Consider the following 20,321-nt stretch of genomic DNA (forward strand, 5'->3'; position numbering starts at 1 on the left):
TGAACTTTGTCTGGTGACTTTTGTTCTAATTGTGTGTTTGTATTGAACAGGAGGTTCTTCACATACATTAGCGGCACCAGAGAATGAAAGGTGGGTGGTTCCAGCTTTAGCAGTTTGTAACTCTTGTGTATTTAAAAGCTATTTACTCCACTTAGGCTGTTAAAAACTGTAATGCTGTGCTTTGTAAACAGGAGCTGTACAGTTTTCTTTGGCTGTCATTCTAATTTATAATTTTGAGATTGACATATTTAGTCTGGTTATTAAGGTTTTTGTGAAATTGTTCTTCATCAGTGGATGAAAAAGCCAGTTTTCAGTATGTCTGAGCTGAGGTGAAGCTATATGAAATACAAAAGAAGGAAAGTGATTGCACTCAAGTGCTGTACACTACTTGTACTACCTTATACTCAACTACATTTGCAGGTTAAGTTACTAGTCTTTTTACAGATTACACATGCAAAATCTAAATGAAAATAAATAATTTCAAATGCAAAACATTAACATTAAGTAAAATCTGAAGGTAATACTTTTAATTTAATTTAATACTATTTTTATTTTCCATTATTCCTTTATTTTCCATTATTCCTAAATTGGGTTGATTCGAGTTTCCTCCACCACTGTGAATGTTAGAGGGAATATTAGTAGAGACCAGTTTGCGGAATGGGTCTCATCGATTTAAGCCCCATGTGAAACAAATCAGATAGTTTGCCGAGACCCAGACCTTTTGGCTGATTTGTAATTCTGTGGTAGCTGTTAGGAGCTTTCTGCCTCTGCAGCCCAGCGGGCTCTGAATGCAGCCACGGTGTCGAGCGAGTGCTCACATGATGATAATTGAGGCGCAGGAGGGTTCACTGGGTGGGGGCGTAGGTGCCATCAGCCGCGCCGTGAGGCCATCACCTCTGTCACCTGTATAATCGAATTAACTGCATGTGCCCGGTTCATTAAACGTCTGTTCATGCAGTACAGAACAAAAATCTTTAATCTCTGTAGCAGGGCCCCTGCCAGGCTGTGGGCCCCGTGAGCATTCACTGATCCAAACTTCACATATAAGTCGCGGCCTGCACGCTTCTTGAAAAAACATTTGAACTTTCTCTAACAGGCTAAGTACAGGCGTTACTATATTTAGCTTTAAATAAAAAAAATATAATCTTTTAAGTCAGCAGCATCAGATACAGTGTTGATGAGTACCTAGGTGTCATCAATCACTTTGATTAGTAGGTAAAATAAACAACCAGCTGAAGCACATTTATAACATCAACCGATCAATAACGAATAGAGCAACAGTCAGGGGAAACCCTGCAAATGAAGACATATGGTTGGAACGCTTGTTTGTGATGTAGGTTTACTGAATCCTGACCAGCCCTGGACGATTTGGTGGTTTTAGAGGACTTGCTGATTTTTGTTTTTAGTGGTATTCATATTTATAAAGCAACATACGGAGCGCTGCGTAAGGAAGTATATAACACATATGGCATATGACATAAGTCTGCCAATAAATGTGTAATAGATGTTCAATGCACACTACCTATCCCGTACACGTGGTACAGGTAAAATCACATCGCTAGTGAACAATATTTAAACACCTCAGTTTTATTCTGCAAAATGAGGGTGGCACGTACACGAGTATCCATAGTCTGATACCTCCGAGACATCAGAAGATGATGATTTAAGAGCCCTTACCAACCAAAATACTGACTTTTGTTAATAAGTATTGTTAGGGAGAGGTATAATGAGAGGAATAATATGAAAGCTAAAAGATTTACTTCAGTGCTTAATGTGTTGATGTAAAGGTGCAACTTTGATGATAAATTGTTTGTGCCAGTCAGTAAAAAAGGAAAGAAGATATTGCTGAACATTACATTCTGTATTATTTGTCATATGGGATTGTAAACTACAAACTACAACAAACACAATACTGCACTAAAACATCTACATTATAGTAATACTTAAAAAAACACAATGTAATGCTACATTTGGGAGTCCCTTTAAACTTCCAAACAGTCCATCTAACGCTCCAGTATCTTGGCTTTACTTCTGGTCAATCTGTGGGCAGGTGGACATCTGGATTCTAGTAGTTATAGTCTGGACAAACTTTCTGAACCAGCCTGTAGTCCGTGCTGTAGAAAGACACATACACACATATGACCTGGAAGGGTTTGGAGCACATCCAGGTGACGAGGCTCTGAGTCTGCTCCTGAGCGCACGTCTTCGAAGGGTCGTAGTTACACGGCATCACCTTCTTGTTCCGCTCAGTTTTCTCATAGTCCACCCTGCAGTTGAAGGTCTTCGAGTCCTTGGGGTGGACCACACTTTGGCGCACGAGATCGAACTCCACCTCTTTCATTGGTGGGACAAGGCTGACGGACACGTTGCCCACACCCGTGGAGTTGTGGCGGAAGTAGACTCCAAGAGAGCCATTCCCATGATCCACAATCTTCCCCATTATCAGCAAATTCAGTTTGACTGTCTTGATGTTTGAGTAAAAGTCTCCCCAGCTGAACGTCCTGGAGAATTTAGAAGTTCCTTGAACTTTCATTGTGGGTCGAAGTTTTATCTTTAAATTTGGGTTGGAGTGGGATTGTGAGTTTCCCCCAAGTATTTCCCAAATTCCCTGCTTTGAAAGAGGGACGAAGGGGCTGGTGGGTGGTTTGGTGTTCGGCATCCATTTTTGTAAAGCAGGGTCTCCGTGAAGTCCAGGCTCAGCTTTCTTGTTGGAGGCGACGTTGCCTTGATGCTGCCCGAGAATCAACTAAACAAAATAATCAGGAGAGAAATTAGATCACTGATTAGGTGAAGAGGTGAATGAATATGTACAAGAGTAGAAAGGTTTAACATGTTATGATAGAAAACTCAGTTTATATGGATTCTAAGTTAAAGACCTGCCGAAAACATGCCACATGCAACAAAGAAAGAATAAAACGGTGGTTTATAAGCAAAAAATATGGAAGCAAGTCACTGAACTTAGTCTTGTTTCCCCCATTTTTTTTATTTCAGCAGATCTAAAAGTACTTATTGTGTAGAGCAGTGACTTTTAAATTACTAATGCAATTGTGTGTCAGGAGCAGAACGAATTGTTAGATTGACCTCCACGAATCTTATTACTTACCAAACAAAAGGTTCCTTTCAGAAGTGTCCATAAAAAGCAGTGTCTGGTGAACATCTCCATGGTGCCCAGGTTCCTATCAGATCCATCCACTCTCATCTGACACAGCCTTTTCACGGCGAGTCAAGTTTTCAAAGTCCATGTCGAACATAAAAATGCACATGAAACGCTGTTAAACAAGCCGGAGACCTTTGGTGTGCTGCTGCTTGCACTAACAGCACACACACACACACACTGGGAGGCTTTCTTAGATCTACAGATGTATTACCCTCAGTGTTACAGCATCTATCCTCTCTCTCTTTCAGCCCCTCACTCACACACACACACACCCACTCGTATCCTTTTCTGTGAGGAAATGTCGGCATTAGGAAGAATGTCCTGTGCTGTGTGTCCTGTCTTTAGTCCTCCTTCCATTTTCTCACTTAATATCATCTTGCATTATTCTCTGTGTAATGACCAAGAGGACTTATTGTCCTTCATAGTGCTTGGCAAGCAAACACAACAGTGTGATACTGCCACCTTGTGGTCATATGACAAAATGCAGCTAAATTAGATGTGATTGTGTAATTACAGCAGCAGTAGCACTATAATTAAATCCCGGAGCTAATAAAATCAATAATATAATGTAAATTCCATTTTAAGGCTTTTATGATGTGACAATAAATGAATAATTAATGTGTCAAAGCATTTTCACAAGCACATGGTTATTGGACAGCTTTATGCCAAAGGGAAAATCTGTCATTCATCTCATGTAAAGATTATGTGAATTTGCGTGCTTATGAGATCTTACAAGCGACTTGCTTGAAGACAGCAGCTCAAGTGACATTGTTTACAAGAGTTTACAGCCTGTCAGTCAAGTATAGACGTGGAGAAAATTGTTGGCATCCTTCCCTTAAAGAAAGGAAAAACCCACAAAGGTCACTGAAGTAACTTGAAACTGACAAAAGTAATAATAAATAAAACTATACTACGAAATTAAAGAAAAAATTAATTAACATCTTTTTCTTTCTTTAGTGGAAGGGTGCCCATATTTTTGGCCACATCTGTATTTACATGTTGTCACTTTTTAAATCATTAAGTTGGGTTAAGATGTAATCCTTCCATGCATACCGATACAGATCTAGCAAAGGTAAATAATCCGCAGTGTCCTGTGAAAATTCGAACATCACTGTTGTTTTTGCACATTTAGCCATGTTTTCTTACATGATTTTGCTCACATCTGTATGTGATCACTAGTTTACTATGTTTATATTTTATGTACATCTAAGCTGCTGGAATAACAGTAGTTCAATTTTCTGCTACAAGCAATTTCAAAATGTATTTTTCAATATGGTGAGAAGAATCTGCTGCTCAAAAAACACTGTGTTAAGCTATGAATTCTTGTGAGGTTTATGTGCTTCGGGCTACATACCAAGAGACTTCCTATGTTTAAATTGCAAGGTAAATGAATGCAGCTTCATTTGAAAGGCGCTCCTTTGTGCTTGTGCGCTTTCTCCTGTAGCCTGGAGATGATAAATTTCCTCTTAATTTACCTGTTTTGTGCCACTTCAGCATCATCTTGTGCTGTGCAAGCTATGTTTCCATGCAGTGTCCCAGCAGACAGTATGAGAGCATAGCTTGTGACAAAAGCAGTGTTCCAGGTGTCGTAGTGAGGGAAACGGTGAAACCTTTATTCTCCTGCAATTTTAGAACCAGGAAATCAAGCTAAAAATCACAATGGCAGTTCCTGAATCAACAAAACAGTTACAAAACAATCAAAGGAGTAATTCCAGTATAATTAATTAAATTTCTTTGCATGCTGCAGAATTGTTGGGTCACAGATTCTAGGGTTAATGTGCACCTGGAAACTCCCACTTCCTCTCAGCTTACCTTTGCTCGGAATTCATGTCAAATTGCAGGTTGTGCAGGTTTTTTTGATCTTAGATTTAGTTTTAGCAGCCTAAATTACAGTGAGGAGGAAGATTAAATGCTGATCAAGTGTCACTAGTAATCCAGGGCAACACTGGACATTGGCACATTAAAACTGTGCATTACTGAGCAACGTGCAAACAATTTCATCGACTTTCCAAGATGGACGAAGCCACAGTTGTCCTATAAAATGTTTCCTGATTACCATAAAAGTTTGGGAAATACTTCACACTAGATATGTGAAAAACAAATACATATTTACCAATTAATCATTAGTACACTAATGATTAAAAGTAACACAGAACAGAAGTATTTGTAGCACTTTTAATAAATGTTATCCCTGTAAAAAACAATATTGCATTAATTAAATATGTTTGTAATATTGTAAAGGTAATGACCCCTCGATAATATTTAAATTTCCATGCAAGTGTGGTCACTATCAGATAATCTAAGTCTCAGCTGCCTTTTCTTGGAAGCTTGTGTGTGTTACTCAAGAAACCTGAAAGCAAAGTGTCAGAAGATGCTGTCAGTTTGAGACGTGGGTTGGGTACATTGTGTCATGCCATAAAGTGAAGAATTTAAAGCACACAGACCAATAACTTTGTGACACTCCATGACTGGAGATTATCTAACTTAATAAGAACAGTCCTCTGCATGTGCTGGATACAGGAGGCAGCTTGTTTCACAAGCACTGATGAAACTTGAGATAAGGTTTTGTTTTGTATGACCGTGTGATAGTAACTAAACAGATGGTTCTCAAAGTATTTGAGCATAACTCACTCCAGCTCTTTTATTAATCATATTTCATGATGTCTGGCAGAGTCCTGCAATGATTCTACTGTGGTAAAGGCCTAAACCGAGCTACTTCTATAGGGGGGCTGATGTAAATTTGGGGGAACAGTAGCTTGTAGTGCTGCTAAATGGGGTTTTGTTATACTATCAGGTGTTTCTATTGTCAGTGAGAGTAGGGAAATACCAGAAACATCCCTCTGTGCCTATGTTGTAAAGACAAAATGGGGTCACAGCACAATACAGATTAACAACAGCTGACTGAAATTTCAACAGCAGGTCAGCAGCCTTCAAACAAAGACTCTATTAAGATAGCAGGTAAACAGATATGACTGTGATATGTTAAAAGTTCATATGTGCAGCGCTTCTTAGTAGATAGGTAGGTGTACGTTTACAAGGATCACAATCACAACATCAACGTTGTTTCTGCACGGAAAATCTACATTCCTTGAACGACTTCTCTTTACTTGGTACTTTAGGGGTTTTGGTTTCTTCACACCGTTTTGGCAAATTCCACACAGTTTAAAGCTCTAGTTTGGTAAAACTGATTCTGTCAAATACACATATATAGAAAGCACTTCAGGAATGCATTACCGCTGCTACGGCTGCTGTTCATCTCACAGTAATGCCAGCGTTTTCAGGCGCCTGTGAAACAAGACACAACCCGGCGCTCTACACCAGTTTCAGTGCAGGATTTGGACTGAACTAGATACATCCAAACTTTAGTCTAATGAGTACAACGATTAAAAGATATAGTTTTATTTGCACATGCAAACATTCAATGTTAGAAACTTAAAGGCACAATCCACAGAAGAACTGATCACTAAAAACACAGGATTTGTGTCTAAGGAAGCAAATTTCAGTAATAGCCTGTTGAATTTGAGCAGGAAATCACTGTTCAGGCAGCATCAGAATAAAATGAGGTGGTCTTCTCATGGCATAATCACAATAACGCTGTAATTAAATATTGAAACACTTTATCACTTGTGACAATGTATGTACAAAAGCGATGGTATTGCCCCTCATTATTATTTTTGGTCCCAATCACAGTTTAATTATTCACAATGTGGCTTAGATATTATAATTTTTAAGAGGAAGCAAGATCTATTTTACACTGACCTATTTGAAACGGGTCTGTGTGACTGTGCCAGCTTTTGCTCTATAAAACCTTGGTCCAGCTCTGCAATCTCAAATGGATGAGAGGGGAAAAGGCTGCATATATCTTCAGGTAATTAAATCATTTGGTAGACGAATGCCTTGTATTTAGTGCATATGCACATAACCTTAACTCTACTGCAATTTTTATTAACAGATCTGAATTATCTGGGAGAATGGCAGATCACACCTGGTTTTCTGTGCTGTTTCTGGGAATATGTAAGTATTTTTATCCAAATTGTATTTGTCTATTTGTTAACAATATAGTTAACTTACTTTGTTTAGTGAACTAATTTCTTTTTACTCAGTTATATAATATACATTTATTTGTATGTGTCTTATTATTGTTATTTTTTATTTAAGTTACAGGCACAGTGACTTCCCAGAGTTCAGGTAAATCAAAGTTTAGACAGTTCATTGTGTTTCTTTTGCCAGTTAAACATTTATACTAAATTAAATAGGCCATAGCACCTACATCAAAGATGTACCTAAATAATAACAGTGTTTTATTATTAGTGAAAAGAAACACAGGAAGAAACATGAGCATAAGTAAATTATTATGTTGATCCTGAAAAAACTATTTGCTGAAGATACTGTGAAGCTTTGGAAAATCTGTGTTCTCTCAGTGACCCTGCAGTTTTGTTCCTTGTAGGACTCTTATACCCAGTGTCTGGCACTACCAGCCCTCGATCAGATGACGGAAGTTCCCCTTTAATAACCTTGCATCGACCTTTTATCTATTTTGGAAAGTTATATGATCAGATTTATGTATGTATGTATGTTTATTTGTTTGTTTAGAATGTATGTAAAAAAGATTGCTGGTCATAGTTTCCTCTCCTTCATGTCCATCGTACTTCTACTGTGAGTTGTAACATTTGTTTAACCAGGTTACTTTTCATTTAAACACATTCTTTTACATTTTTCATTTTACATGTACATTAAAAGTATGTAAAGCTGTGCCAGAAATTCTTACTCTGGATGGAATTGTTAGAAATCTGTTTTATGTCAGTTTCAAAATTTTTTTAATCCAAGAATTTGTTTTTAGGTCAACCAGAATGGACATTTAACATTTGATGCTCCATGGGCAGCCTTCATTCCTCAGAGTTTCCCAATACATGGATCCAGAGACATCATAGCTCCGTTCTGGACTGATTTGGACAATAGGCTAAGTGGTCACGTCTACTACAACCAATATATCACTGGAAGTGTTCTCCAACAAGCTACACGTGACATTAACACCTATTTCCCCAAACTGAACTTCAATGCCAACTGGGTCTTTGTTGCAACATGGTATGAGGTGGCCTACTTTCCTGTCAGTGAAACAGTAAGACGTGTTATTATTTTTTATTTCCTCATTCCCAAATTCAGGAACAGTGAACTTGTACTAAATGGTGAAATAAGCACATATTATTTCATTATATATGCACATTTCATTTTATGTTGTACGAGTAACCATTTTCTTTCAGCACACAACTGTACAGGCAGTGTTGATCTCTGGAAGCACATACTCATTTGTGGTGATGAACTATGGGATCATAGCATCTACATTTCACAGTATACAGGTCAGAACCATCAAAGTTATGTGTGATCACTTAAGAAATGCAGTTTGTCTTTTCAGTGCCTGAATACAGTAATAACAATATGACTGCTAAATGACTAAATGTAAACAATATGTAGCACTTATGATACATATTCTTTGATTTACAATATCATGTGCTGTGTATTCCAGGCAGGATATGACACGATCAACTCCACTCACCATTTCACCATCCCTGGATCATTATCTAAAAATGCATCAGGAAATAACTCAATTTTCCTCCTGAGCAGCAACGTTAATGTACCTGGTCGTTGGGTCTTCCAGGTAGATCATGGATTGCAAGGCTGTACCTTCAATGGTAAGACTGCTCAATCTGGAGGGTGACCACAAGTGGAACTTTGTATCTTGTACCCCTTACTTTACAGTGATGTACATCATTCTATATTGTAAGCAATACAGCAATTGGTAATGGCACACAGATAGTTAGATACAGTAGTTGTTACCTAGACAAGTGATGGATGTAAAAAAAAAAGAACCTTTTTTTTTTAAAAATATAATATGTTATATGGTAGGGTTATGTTTGTGAGTCTATTGATGTTTTGGATAACATATTATTTCAATTCTTTTCAAGGTGAGCCTGTGCAACAGGGTGACTCATTTTGGAGTGATAGCACCTGTGCACAAAAGTGCACTTGCACCTCAGAAGGCCTCCAGTGTCTCAGTCAACCTTGCTCCTTTTCTCAAATTTGCAGGCTAACTGCCTTTCAGTTTTCCTGTCAGACAGTGCAGAGAGCCACCTGCACCATAAGTGGAGATCCACATTACAAAAGCTTTGACGGGACTTGGTTTGACTTTCAGGGCACCTGCACTTACATTCTCTCTGAGCAATGTGGTCTTGGGTTGCCCTACTACAGAGTAGAGGGCAAGAATGAACACCGGGGCAGCACTCATGTTTCTTGGACACGGCTGGTTATAGTTTATGTTTATAATGAAACTATTGAACTTGTCAAAGGACATCGTAATGAGGCTAAGGTTGGTGACGTTCACTGTGGATATATTTTAACTTTAAATTTCTGACTAGACAAAATACATTTAGCTACAGTTGACATATTTGCTGATATTCTTGCAGGTTAATGGCATTTTTGCAACCACTCCGTTCTATCTCAGGAACGGCACTGTCCAAGTTTATGGGTCAGGTTTTTCTGTGATCATCAGTGCTGACTTTGGCTTGGAAGTATCCTATGACACAGGTCATTATGTCACGATTAGCCTGCCCTACAATTATCAGAATGCAACATGTGGCCTGTGTGGAAACTTCGACAATAACCCCAGGAATGACTTTCAAACTCGCCAAGGGAATATTGTAAGCTCTGCTGATGTTTTTGCCAACAGCTGGCAGGCATCAGGTAATGATGAGCCTGGTTGTGAGCTGCAGTGTGTAGGCCTGGACTGTGCTGCCTGCACTGAAGCTAAGAAAACTTTATACAGCAATGCAGACCACTGTGGTATCCTCCTGAGCGGTTCTGGACCTTTTGCTGTTTGCCATCAACAACTTCCTCCTCAGAACTTTTTGGAGAGTTGTGTGTATGATCTGTGTGTAGGAGGGGGATACCAACCCATTCTGTGCCAAGCCCTGAATGTGTACGCAAGTCAGTGTCATCAGAATGGTATCCAGCTGCCAAGCTGGAGGAGACCAGGCTTCTGTGGTATGTCCGTCAGTTTACTTTAATCCAAATACTAGCTGGAAAATGTCTATGTCATTATAATCAATGTCTTCTTATTGTCTAGAAATCATCTGTCCTGCCAACAGCCACTTTGAGCCCCAAGGCTCAGGATGTCCAGCTACTTGCATCAATCCCAATTCCACCCAGAACTGCCCTCTACCTGCTCAGGAGAGCTGTGTCTGTGATTCAGGCTACATCCTCAGTGGTGGGGTCTGTGTCCCTGAGGCTGAGTGTGGCTGCAGCTTTGAAGGTCGATACTACCGGTCTGGAGAAACTGTAATACTAGGTGATGACTGTGGGAGAAGTTGTAGCTGCAGTTACGGCACCATGACCTGTCAGTCCTATGGATGTGGCCCACTTGAAACATGCAGTGTGGAGCAGGGAGAAAGAGGATGCACACCTAACAGCTATGCAACCTGCTGGAAAAAGGGACCAACATCATATCAGACATTTGATGGACTCACATACAACTATCCTGGTGCATGTCGATTTACCCTTGCCAGAGTAATGGATTTGTCAAGAACCCCCCACTTCATGGTGACATTAGAAAGAAATCTCAGAAGCCAGCAGGGCTTCGTCTGGGTGTTAAAGTTTGAAGCAGAGAATTCACAGGTGTCCATCGAGATAGCGAATAGTAGCAGAGTTCAGGTAAGTGGGAGAGAGTTTTTCTTCTCAATCTATGTCAATGATTGAATGTGTATGTAAGAAGTCGTTGTAAGCTATAACATCAAAACCTGATGCCTTAGGTTGACGGTCAGCAGATCAGGCTACCTTTCAGCTCAGCATCCAGTCGAATCCAAATCTACCACAGCAGCATTTACAGTACCATCCTTCGCACATCCTTCGGTGTCACAGTGCAGACAGTCTGGCCATCTTTTGTGCGTGTCACTGCACCTAGCATTTACAATGGTTCACTGGGTGGACTCTGTGGTAACTACAATGGTCAGTCAAGTGATGATTTCCAGACTGCAGATGGCACCCTGGTTAACAGCTCTCAGGTTTTTGGAGACAGCTGGAGAAATGGCTCCCTGGCTGCACAGTGTGTGGAGAGTGCAAGTAACAATTCTACAATGAATTACAATTCTAGTGAGTACTGTGGTATTCTTGGATTGCCACAAGGGCCTTTTGCAAAGTGCTGGGACATAGCAGACCAATGGGAGCATATTCAAATTTGTGATGACGCTGTTAAGTTCTCTAGACACCCAGCAGTGGTGGCTTGTGAGATTCTGCAAGGCATTGCTCTTTCATGCCAACAGAAAGAAGTTGCCTTAGGACTGTGGAGAGATGCAACTGGCTGTGGTAAGCACTTTTTAATTTTTTACTGAAAACTGAAACTTTCGTACTTTTGTAAATTAAAAAGTATCTTCTCCATTGTTGTACTTTTGTCTTTAGAGCCAACCTGCCCTCTAAACAGCCACTATAAACCCTGTGGAACCTCCTGTCCTTCCACCTGCCCTAGCCTTTCTTTCCCTTTCACCTGTGACACTGTGTGCCAGGAGGGTTGCCAGTGTGATGATGGTCTTGTCCTTAATGGCAACCAGTGTGTGCCACCAACATCCTGTGGATGCTATCACCAGGGACGTTACCGTCAAGGTGGTGAACAGTTCTTGGATGGAGAGGAATGTCAGCAGCTTGTGCACCTGTGATGGTACAACTGGGTTAGTCCAGTGTGTCCCCAACTCCTGTGGTTTCCAGGAATCCTGCCGAGTGGTGGGGGGTGAGGTTGGCTGCCACCCCAACCCTCGTGGCACTTGCTCTGCCTCTGGAGATCCTCACTACTACACTTTTGATCACAAGGCATATGACTTCCAGGGAACCTGTCGCTATGTTTTGGCAACAGTTTGCAATGTCACTGATGAACTCAACCAGTTTTCTGTAGAAGCCAAGAATGAGCCATGGAATGGGTTTTCAGTTTCTATCCCAGCTGAAGTTTTTGTGAATGTATGGGGCTACCAAGTGCGTGTGTCGAGGGACAGCCATGGTGTGGTACAGGTGATTTGCAAAAATTTTGAACTCCCGCAGACATTTTTCTTTTATCAAATGATTCAACAGACTTTGCTATATCTATCTATCTATATTTACAAAGGATAAAACATATATAATTTTTAATAGCATCAGATAGAAGAAAACAATTTAAGTCTCTGATTATTTCTTCAATTTTATTGTTCTGATATCTAAGGTCAATGGACTAACAAGAACATTACCTATTCTCTTGAATGGAAGTTGTTTATCTATATTTGCAAATGGATATCTCACAGTTGTCAATACTGATTTTGGCCTGAGTGTCACGTATGACGGATGGAGTACAGTGTCCATATCTGTGCCTTCAACTTACAGGTTGTTTAACATGATTATACACACAACACAAATCAACACATTCTGCATTGATCTATCAACATAATCGGACTCTGGGTGAAGTTGAAAAGCATTTAATCATTTTTATTCAATTCCATTAATTCAGTGGAAAAATATGTGGACTGTGTGGAAACTTCAATGGAAATCCAAATGATGACTTCCACACCCCAACTGGACAAATAGTCACCACTCCAGATGACTTTGGGACCTCTTGGAAGGCGGCAGGAAACTACACCTGCAGTGATGGGTGTGGTTCCTCCTGCCAACAATGTACCAATGAACAACCTGCTAGAGCTCAGTGTGATGTGATTCAAGCAGTTGATGGCCCCTTCAGTTTCTGCCATGAGCAGGTGGACCCAACACCATATTTCAATGACTGTGTGTTTGATGTGTGTGTGTCAGGAAGTCAAGATCTTCTGTGCAGAGCCATTCAAGCATATGTTAGTGCCTGTCAGGCTGCTAATGCTCAAATCTACCCTTGGAGACAGAACACCCCCTGCAGTGAGTAAATTTGCCAATGCATACATTAAAATCACATTGAAACTAATAACAGTTACCACTTCCCTTTCTAATTTATAAAGGTCTAGACTGTCCATCCAACAGCCATTATGACCTATGTGGTACAGACTGTGGTCGAACCTGTGCCAGCAGCATTAATACCACCTGTGAGCAGGTTTGCTTTGAAGGATGTTTCTGTAATGAAGGTTTTATTAGGAGTGGGACGAGGTGTGTTTCTGTGAACAGCTGTGGCTGTCAGCATGATGGCTTCTACTATAATGTAAGTTACATCCCTGTTAATAAGTTTCTAAAAACTGACATTTTCTGTGGAATCATATATATCATAAATGTATACTACAGGCTGGTGAGTCCTTCTGGACAGAGGGTTGTTCCCAGAGATGTGAATGTCATGGTCCCAATGACCTGCGCTGCTCTGCTACATCTTGCTCTGCTGCACAACAGTGCACCATCAGAAATGGTCAGCTGGGCTGTTTTGATTCAATGTCTACATGCACTGTGTGGGGAGACCCACACTACTTCACCTTTGATGGAGCACTGGCTCATTTCCAGGGCACGTGCTCTTACATCATCACTGAGAGCGTGAGCCATGACATCAGTGAAACCCAGTTTCAGGTGGCAGCCACCAATAATCACCGGGGCAGCAACGTTGTGTCCTTTGTATCAACAGTGGATATTTATCTCTCAAGACAAACAGAGAGTGTGCACATCAGGATTGGACTGAACAAAGGAGTAAAGGTACATTCCCAGTTACAGTCTTTACAACTTTGAAGAGTAATATCTTTTCACTGTATTTACGTGTACTAAGAGCGTAGCTCACTAGTGCCTCCCCAAACCTTCTCTGTGTTTCTACAATCTCTCTTCCCTCCAGGTAAATGGAAGTGAGGTGTCTCTTCCCACCACTGCAGGAACATTAGCTAAGGTGGAAGAGCAGGAAGGCTACATCGTGGTTGACGCCACAGACCTGACAGTTCAGTTTGATGGGCAAAGTACTCTACTGGTCAGACTGGGCCAAAATTATCAAAACAGAGTTACTGGGATGTGTGGCAATTTCAATGGTGATCCTGCAGATGACAAGGTCTTGCCCAATGGCACACAGGCACAAAATGACAATGAGTTTGGACATGGGTGGAGAACAACCAGAAGTCAACCAGGGTAGTACACACAGTATGCCACATTAATGCAAAATGCATGGTTAGATATTATTAAGCTGGCAATCTGAATATCGATGCCTATTAGCTATAGCTTTTTTCCATCTTAACAACCTCTTAATTTGTAAGACAGATTGGGTGTATTTCACAGGCTTTAATAAGTATTCCTCACAGAATCACAGAAACCTGCATCTGCATATTCTGCAGTAATATTTTTCAGACAAAATAAAAACCTGTTAAACCTGTAACCCTGCCTGTGTTTTTCAGATGCGGATCCAATGATGGTCCTGGTTTGAACACATGTCTCTTCAGAGACAAGTACTCTGAGCTCTGTAGTGTCATCACCAACACCAGTGGTCCATTCAGCTTCTGTCACCTCTACTCTGACCCTCAGCCATTTTACATTTCCTGTGTCTATGATCTTTGCCTGTACACTCCAGCCAATGACATTCTGTGTTCTGCAGTTGCTGCCTATGGGAGAACCTGCTCTGTTCTGGGGTTGAACATTGTTGAGTGGCGGTCTGGTCTGCAGTGTGGTATGTCTACCCTTGATTAATAGAAAGCCAGATTAAAGTATGACAACATTTATTATTACCTAAAGTGACCATATTATGTTTAATTTGGGGTTACATTTTATTTAAGGGCTTAATTGATATAGATCAATTGAAATTTAAAACTATAAATACATGTTAAATTCATTTAGGCATTAGGTCCTCTGGCCTGGAGACTGAAAACATTTATTTGAGACATATACTCTCTCCAGACTAAAACTTGAACCAACCAGCACTCTGACCACATGTAACATCCACAAAAGCACAAATGTAATGTCAGACCAGGAAAAGCACAATATGATTCCTTGAACAGAGATTGATAATACTTTTAAATTGGAGACTATGTTTGTTTATTTGTTACCTGTTCTGGTTCATCAACTTTCTGTCATTGCTTTCCAGCTGAGTCAGACCCATGTGAACACAAAAACTGCACAGAGTATGAGTGGTGTGGTGAGAAAGATGGTGCATATGACTGCCTCTGTGATGACCACTTCTCTCGGCACAACAATGAAAGCTACGGTGTGGACCGCACAATTAATGCTTTTCTTCCACAAATAACTGTACATTAGCCGATGATTTTTTAATAGTAATGCAAATGCTAAATTTGGAACCAAGAACTGTTGAATGTTTTTCTCTAATGCAAATAATTGCATTCATGTGGGTTAAACTTTTTCATGGTTCAGCCAAATCTGTTAAAATTTTTTTCTAGACTCCTCCATCACTTGTGAAAGTAGTTCAGGCACAATATCCCTGTCCCGCTGCCAGCTGTTTGAAGCTGGATTTCATCCTAATTCCCTCCATCTTCGAGATGCCTCTTGTAAAGGGACTCTCCAGGATGGACGTCTGGTGTTCCACTTTAACAATGATGACCAACTGTGTGGGACAGTTCTCAAGGTAAGACAAAAAAATTATTTAATGTAAATTGTTCACCTCAAATGAATTTCATCTCTGAAATAACAATTAAACTTGTTAAATCTTTTAAATCTTAAAGAGCAACGGGACCCACTTCAGGTATGAGAACATCATCATGGGTGATGAAGCCCTACAAATGCATCTGGTTTTCTCCTGTGTATATCCACTGACACAGGCACTGTCTATGGATGTGGAGATCAAGCCTGTGGAGAGGTAACAGTAACAGGGTTAAGGACAGGCACACACACTTACATTTGAGTGTAATGGTAGGAATCAAAACCTCAAAACTATTTTAAATGTTCATGAGTTTTACAGATCACGTGGCATATCTAAGTTGATGGGGCGCTTTCTACTGCGAAAATGTTTTTCCTCAAAATTCTAAAAAAAAAAATAACCATAATGTTGAAGTTAAAGAACTTTAAATTTATTAGAATTAATAAATACAAAAAAATCATGTACATAAGCATTTAGAGTCTTTGCCGTGACTCTGCTTTGCTCTGGTGTATCCTAGTTCCATCGATCATCCTTGAGATGTTTCAACAACTTTATTGAAACCTCTAATCTCCTTCAGAGTTGTCCTTAGCTTTTTATTATCATTCACATTCACTGTTCTCTTAAAGCACAACTCAAATGCAATGTTTGATTTACATGGGTAGTTGATACATTTTTTATTTATTATTACTTTAGTCAATTTCACATTATTTCAGTGACTATTGTGGGTTTTCTTTCTTTCAGAGAAGGGTACCAACAATTTTGTTCACGTTACTAGCTACTCAAGTAGCTTCTTCAATCTGAGGATAAATGGTTAGAAACCACAGATTTATCCTCCAGGCTGGTTTAATTCCACACCTGGCAAAAATTGTATCATTAGATTAAACAATCGAAAGTGAGGCTGTGAGTAGATCTGAAAGTCACACCTCTGACAACCCCTCCTACCGCCTCAATTGGGTCATTAGGTGTGGCCAACCTGGTGAGATCATGGCTTGACTTAGCTGCACCTTTTTATTCTGGCAAATGTTTAGTGGAAAAATCCCGGATGAGCTTATTAAACACAAGCCTGGCCACAAGTAGATGTCCAGGTATTACACAAATAGTCTCACTGCCCAGTGCTTATCCTGTGTGTTTGTTCTTGTGGAGTTCTCTTTTTTAGGGGATTTCCTGTAGGTTCCTATATTATCTCTTTTTGGATAAGTAACTACTTGCTGGTTCTGGACTGGTGCTAGCTAGAGTCGGTTTGAAGTTTCAATTCAATTCAATTTTATTTGAATATTTTGTTAATGTTAGTGTTGCACTTAACAATGACTTTTATGTTTTACACAGTTTTGAGTTGACATTGACACTGGTTTTTCCTTGGCAAGAGCGGACTCTGTTAAAATGTGAACAAACTGGTTTGAAATTGTGCACTTGCATCTATGCAGAAGGTGTATGAAAGATTTGCTCTTTGTAGGTATTTCCTATGTACCAATGAACAAGGTACATGTGAGGCTAGGTGCACATGGTTGATGTTCTGTTTAGACATAATTCTTGAACTTGGAAGTAACCACAAACCTGTCAGGGAACCATTCCTTGTTAAGTGTACTCACATGATGTATTATTCTTTGAAGCAATGTGAGGAAGGAACTTCCAGCTGGCCAAGGTCACTATCATTTGAGAATGATCCCCTACCAGGATCCTGGTTTCTGTTTCCCCCTGACAAGTAACACTAACATAGGAATGGAAATAGACCATCGGTTGTATGTTGAGGTACGGACAGAAGGAGTTGATGAACGACAGATCTCCACCATTCTGGACACCTGTTGGGCCACGCCGGTCAACAACGCCCACTACTCAGTCCAACACTATCTCATTAGTGCAAAGTAAGAACCCATATTCTGTTCCAGCTCGGCTCTGTTCCTAACCCTGCTGCTTTACTCCACAGATGGCACGCTAACATTAAACCTCCACATCCTTTAATGTCCCACAGATGCCCTGATCCAGATGATGGTACAGTTGAGCTGGTTCAGAATGGCAATTCTACTGTGGCTCGATTCTCCTTTGAGATTTTCACCTTTACCAATTTTCCATCCATCTACCTGCACTGCCAGGTCCACCTGTGTCTTTTGAGCCACAACAAGTGCACAGCTGTAAGTAGTATGCCAGGGACAAACTTAATATGCTCTGATATAATAATCTACACATTCAAAAGAGGAAATTATAAAAGATGATCTGCAAGCTTTAAGGGTAGAAATCATGAGGTTGCTCCTGTGTTTTTTCACTTGTGGGATTCTCTCTTAGTGATGCATAAAAAGGCTTTGTTGCAAGGGATCCTCAAAACCATTCTCTGTTTCACAGTTTCACTTTGTAGCATGTAGCATGTGCTGCTAATAGCCAGTTTCACCCAACACATTATGGAAACTGAAACAATTCTAAAAATAAATCCTCTATTTTTCTGGATGTCCTAAGGCATCCAAGATTTGCTAAAATGCTCATAAGTGTATAGAGTATCTGTAAATTATTAAGATTTAATGCATCAATTAAAATGTGTTACCCTGTCTTTTTTTTTTATAGTATTGCGATGCTGGTCATGACAGATATCAGAGAGACATATCATACCATGACACTGTAATGGTCTCACTTGGACCTCTGGTTCCCATGCCAGGTAGATACCAGGTATGTGATAATATATGTTATAGATGAATAGCTGTATACAGATGAATACTCATACTTTGTCTTTTCTCATGCAGACAAAATGAAGAAACATCGTGACATACAGTAAACTGAACAATATACTGTATACTGCACTGTATATCATGTTTTTACTGGTATACAGTTGCTTTTTATAAAATCAATATCTACAAAATAACAAGGTTTGTGTTGGACCAATGTATGTCTCACAGAAATGTGAAATTTCCGAGTAGAGCTTTAGTACCGTCATGGAGTATCCTCTGTGTAGAAATTGCATTCTGTATCAGTACAGTATACATAATTGTTTTCTTGGTTATGAAACACTGATGAGCTGTGGGAGATTTTGTTATTTCCTGTTAAGGTTATAAATAAAATCAAAACAAACAAAAGGTCAAAATTAAAGATGATTTCTGCTTATAGGAGTATTGCTGCATGCAAATAAATCTAAACATATAGCAATGGTAAACTGAACCCAGCAGTACATGTGTTCAACCTGGTATTATAACATGCAATAAAATAGATTTGTGTTCTGATATAAATGTCTTCTCCCTTTATTTATGCCTGTATCGTGATAACAGCCATAGCCAGAGACCTCATATTTTTTGGTTGTCCGTCCATCCCATTTCCTTGAACACAATACCGCTGGAAGACCCTGAATGGACTGTGGCAGTCAGAGGTCATTCAGACCCCACATCTGTCCCATTGTAATCAACATAAATATCTCAGCATTGCTTCATTACATTGGCAAAAATGTCCAATTAGACTCACGTACGAACTGATTGTTGTTTATTTCAAACCTGCCCTGTCATCTCACTGCTTGTGTTTCTACTTCATCATCATGTTTTCAGATCTCACATATTCTATGATATTTTATCCTTGGATTACTAGTTGCATATATTTGTATGGATGCACACAGCCGAAACCACACCAACCTTAGCTTTGGTTCATGCCATACTTCTGCGGCCATGTTTGGAACAAGAAGCAGCATTTGTAAATACATTTGCTGGTTGCTTAAACATAGTAATGAACCCACAGCGTGTGTCGATCATTTTTTCATTTTTTCAAGATTTAAAACCAAACCAACAATGTTTTTGTTATGCATAAAACTGTCTTAGCTTCTAAAAGTATTAAATTAATGGTTTCAGTTTGGAAAACCAGTTTCTTGGACAAGAAGGAAACATAGTTTTGGTGAGTTACTAGGTTAATTGTCGATTCATGCTTATCATTCTGTGTCAGGCAGGACATACACGGGGTAGGTCAGCACGTGTTCGTGCTTTACATTGGCAAATGTAAAAAACCACAAACATAATGACAGTTCTAGAAACTTGGCAGTGCACATAAAGTGTGTCAAGACAAAAAGAAGAACAAAAAAACAAATGCTAACCCTAGACTGGGAGCTTTTGTATTTAAATACACATTAGCTCAACTTAACATTTCTAAGTTAAGCTGACATTGATACATGACAGTGTTTTTCAAATTCTATGAAATTGTTACCAACACCAACCCAACCCAAGACCCTAAACTGTTCAGAATCAAGAGAGCACAAACTTTATTGCATACATAATCCATCTCTGGCCCATCACATAGGCATAGTTGCTAATTATGTTTTTCAATTAGAGATGAACAAATGTTATCATCTTGCATTTAACATATTTAATTTGGTTTCATATGAGGTTAATGCTCTCAGTTTGCATAACCAGTTTGTCTGGGCACTTAAGTGCATTAATAATTAATTGCTGTACAGGCTAAATGTTTTGTGCCACCAGATTGTAAGTAACACCCCAGTCAACACGTGCACACTACAGTATAATCACACAAACTATATATATCTATACATGTACTGCCCAAAGAAGGAAAATATCATGGTGTGTGGCAGAGAACACAACAACTTCATTTGAACAATTGTTATACAAGCTGAGTATTTTGTGGTAGGCAACAGATCTGTCAACACATCCAAAC

At 39.6% G+C, this 20,321-nt stretch overlaps 2 protein-coding genes across 2 annotated transcripts; one reads left to right on the forward strand and one right to left on the reverse strand.

Annotated features, from left to right (window-relative positions):
• The first annotated feature begins 56 nt into the window (after positions 1–56).
• Positions 57–18,867, forward strand: LOC113156337 (alpha-tectorin-like). Its single transcript, XM_026351416.1, is given in 26 exon segments — positions 57–90; positions 7,110–7,171; positions 7,316–7,345; positions 7,605–7,720; positions 7,998–8,276; positions 8,419–8,514; positions 8,682–8,847; positions 9,121–9,521; positions 9,619–10,195; positions 10,278–10,861; positions 10,960–11,512; positions 11,606–11,841; positions 11,843–12,205; positions 12,393–12,550; positions 12,675–13,069; positions 13,150–13,346; positions 13,427–13,822; positions 13,956–14,239; positions 14,503–14,771; positions 15,186–15,305; positions 15,496–15,680; positions 15,778–15,911; positions 17,303–17,554; positions 17,662–17,821; positions 18,246–18,336; positions 18,422–18,867. Coding segments are annotated over 25 exon segments (6,117 nt in total). The 5' UTR covers positions 57–90; positions 7,110–7,128; the 3' UTR covers positions 18,454–18,867.
• On the reverse strand, positions 2,066–3,199 carry LOC113156341 (neurexophilin-1-like). The gene is made up of 2 exons (XM_026351420.1): positions 3,104–3,199; positions 2,066–2,746 (listed from the first exon to the last, which is right to left on the reverse strand). Exons 1-2 carry the CDS (start codon positions 3,197–3,199, stop codon positions 2,066–2,068), a joined length of 777 nt encoding a protein of 258 aa, XP_026207205.1.
• Positions 18,868–20,321: the final 1,454 nt, after the last annotated feature.

The sequence above is a fragment of the Anabas testudineus genome, chromosome 19, assembly GCF_900324465.2.
Source record: "Anabas testudineus chromosome 19, fAnaTes1.2, whole genome shotgun sequence".
Lineage (NCBI taxonomy): Eukaryota > Metazoa > Chordata > Actinopteri > Anabantiformes > Anabantidae > Anabas > Anabas testudineus.

Excerpts from the sequence above, each read along its gene's own strand:
- LOC113156341 (XM_026351420.1), bottom strand. The coding sequence starts at position 3,199 with ATGAGAGTGGATGGATCTGATAGGAACCTGGGCACCATGGAGATGTTC. Across the intron at positions 2,747-3,103 it reads TGAAAGGAACCTTTTGTTTG|TTGATTCTCGGGCAGCATCA; the intron begins GTAAGTAATAAG and ends TATTTTGTTTAG.